Source organism: Coenobita brevimanus, chromosome 34 (assembly GCF_032717465.1).
Source record: "Coenobita brevimanus isolate Jiangsu-jjx chromosome 34, ASM3271746v2, whole genome shotgun sequence".
Lineage (NCBI taxonomy): Eukaryota > Metazoa > Arthropoda > Malacostraca > Decapoda > Coenobitidae > Coenobita > Coenobita brevimanus.
Genome location: NC_136987.1, coordinates 16,168,704 through 16,170,858, shown reverse-complemented (window position 1 = coordinate 16,170,858; position 2,155 = coordinate 16,168,704). Strand labels below are relative to the sequence as shown.

At 40.4% G+C, this 2,155-nt stretch overlaps 1 protein-coding gene across 1 annotated transcript; it reads right to left on the bottom strand.

Annotated features, from left to right (window-relative positions):
* Nucleotides 1–771: 771 nt before the first annotated feature.
* Nucleotides 772–1,855, bottom strand: LOC145396007 (zinc finger BED domain-containing protein 5-like). Its single transcript, XM_080269473.1, has 3 exons — nt 1,766–1,855; nt 1,133–1,369; nt 772–996 (listed from the first exon to the last, which is right to left on the bottom strand). Exons 1-3 carry the CDS (start codon nt 1,853–1,855, stop codon nt 772–774), a joined length of 552 nt encoding a protein of 183 aa, XP_080125599.1.
* Nucleotides 1,856–2,155: the final 300 nt, after the last annotated feature.

Here is a 2,155-nt window from a genome sequence, read left to right as displayed (position 1 = left end):
ACTTGTTTCTAGAGTTAGGTAACTTGAAGTAGCTAAATTCCTCACAAGAACACTGGGTGAATCGTTACTCGAGCACTTGGTGAGCTAGACCAGTAAGTTTTTAACAAGAGTATCAGGGGATTCGTTATAACAGTGCTGGATGACAAATTATGTTAGGGTAGGCTATACAATATGGTATTTATGCTTAGCATATACACATTTCCATGTTACTTAGCTTCTGTCTAGCTTTCAGTTTAGTAAGAATATAAATGCATTCAGTCTATGGTTGAATCATCGACATGATACGCCAAATTCATCTGCATATTATCGGGAACCACTGTAGTTGACGAGATCCAGCATAGTTTAGAGCAGTGTTTCTCAAATATTTTCATTCCCCACTTGTGGGGGATCCTTTACATCCTCGTGGCTCCCCTTCAGTTTTCTTTGAAGTCCTTCACAAGTAATGATGAAAAAAAAAAAAAAACGTTTGAGTGCTCTCCATTTATTTTAATGCTTACAATTATCAGTCAAAATGCATATTTTGTTAAATTCAATGGGATGGATGACCCTGCTTTCAGTCAGTCGACTGATTCGATAAAGCACATCTCATATCAGCGTCCACATCCAACCGGTTTCAGCTTTTACTTTTTATATGTAGAAGGGTGAAGAAACCAGTTTCACATAAATATGTTGCGGAAAATGGCAAGAGGACTCTAAGTGCGATTTCATTAACTTTTGGATATGACTGATACACAGAGTACCAGGACACAGCCAGAGATTTTTTTTTTTTTCTTAAATGTCTCTGGCAGCAGAATCATTCTTGAGGCCAAAGAATTCGTCCTGAACATCATTGGGAATTGAGGTAATATTAAGAGAGTCGGAGAAAGGATTCCTCACCAATTTCCCTTCTTCCCCCTTGAATTCTGGGAAGTATCTTTTGAGCTCACTTTCTATGGATTTCATGTGCTGAATCATTTCGCTATTGAGTGATGGGTCAAGCAGGTGATCCATTTCAAACTGTCAAGAACAGTTGAACGATTCTCAAACACGGCTACATTTTCTGCACTCACTTTCCTTTGCCAGTTCTGGAGTTTAGCAGGAAATGCACGCATGCAGTCCTTGAGGTGAAATAATTGCATTCCTTGCCTTGTACCTTGAGATTCAGCCTGTTTAGCTGCTCAAAAATGTCACCGAGGTATGTAAGACGTGACTCCCACAACGCCTGGTTGAAGAGACTTAATAGATCATCCTTCCCATTCATTTCCAGGAAAACTTTACGCTTTCTCCGAAGCTCAGATACTCTGTTCACAGCATTGCTCCCGGAAAGCCATCGCACCTTAAAGTAAAACAGGAGGGATTCATGCTCTGAACCCATGTCCTCACAGAGTTTCTGGAAAAGACGAGAGTTCATATCTCCTGTTATAACAAAGTTGACACATTTTACAACTGCCTCCAAGATCTTATAAAGAGCATCAGGGAGGGTTTTTGACACCCATGCAAAATGATGGATCCTACAGTGAACCACTTCGCATTAGGAGTTACTTCCTTGATATGACTGTAACCCCGATTTTTATTCCAGCATCGCTAGGGCGCTGTCAGTACAGACTCCACAATAAATTTCTCAGGCTATTCCATTAGCTGTGGAGCAAGAAGTCAAATTTCAATCACATCTAAAGATTTTCTGCTTGTTTCAAGCAATGTACAGAACAGATATTCATCTTTGATGTCATGCATAATATACATACCGGTACCTTGCAAATACGACTGGCAATGCACAAGAGCTCACATTCGTTGACTCATCCACTTGTGCTGGGAACATATCATCTGGACACCGTTTATTCTCCTGTATCTCCTGTTCCATGATATCAGCTAACATTTCACTAATTCTCCGTTTCACTGTGTTTTTTGACAAAAATAATCTGCTGAATCTTATGTGTAGATGAGTTTCCAAGAACCTGCCTGACCGTCTTTACAGCACAAGGCTTAATTAAAGTTCCACCGATTGTGTGGACCCTTTTCTCCCTCACTGTTTCAAAAGGGACCTCATATGATGTCTCTGCTACACTTAAGTTCTGTTGTTGGAAAGCACCACTGCCATCCAGTCTCTGTTTTCCCAAACTCTGTTCATGGCGCATAAAGAAATTGGGATCTTTCTCCGCATACTGAGGGTGAATTG

Coding starts and splice junctions, on each gene's coding strand:
- LOC145396007 (XM_080269473.1), bottom strand. CDS start 1,855: ATGTTAGCTGATATCATGGAACAGGAGATACAGGAGAATAAACGGTGT. Junction 1,370..1,765: donor AAGTGGATGAGTCAACGAAT/GTGAGCTCTTGT, acceptor CGTCTTTTCCAG/AAACTCTGTGAGGACATGGG. Junction 997..1,132: donor TAAACAGGCTGAATCTCAAG/GTACAAGGCAAG, acceptor TGTTCTTGACAG/TTTGAAATGGATCACCTGCT.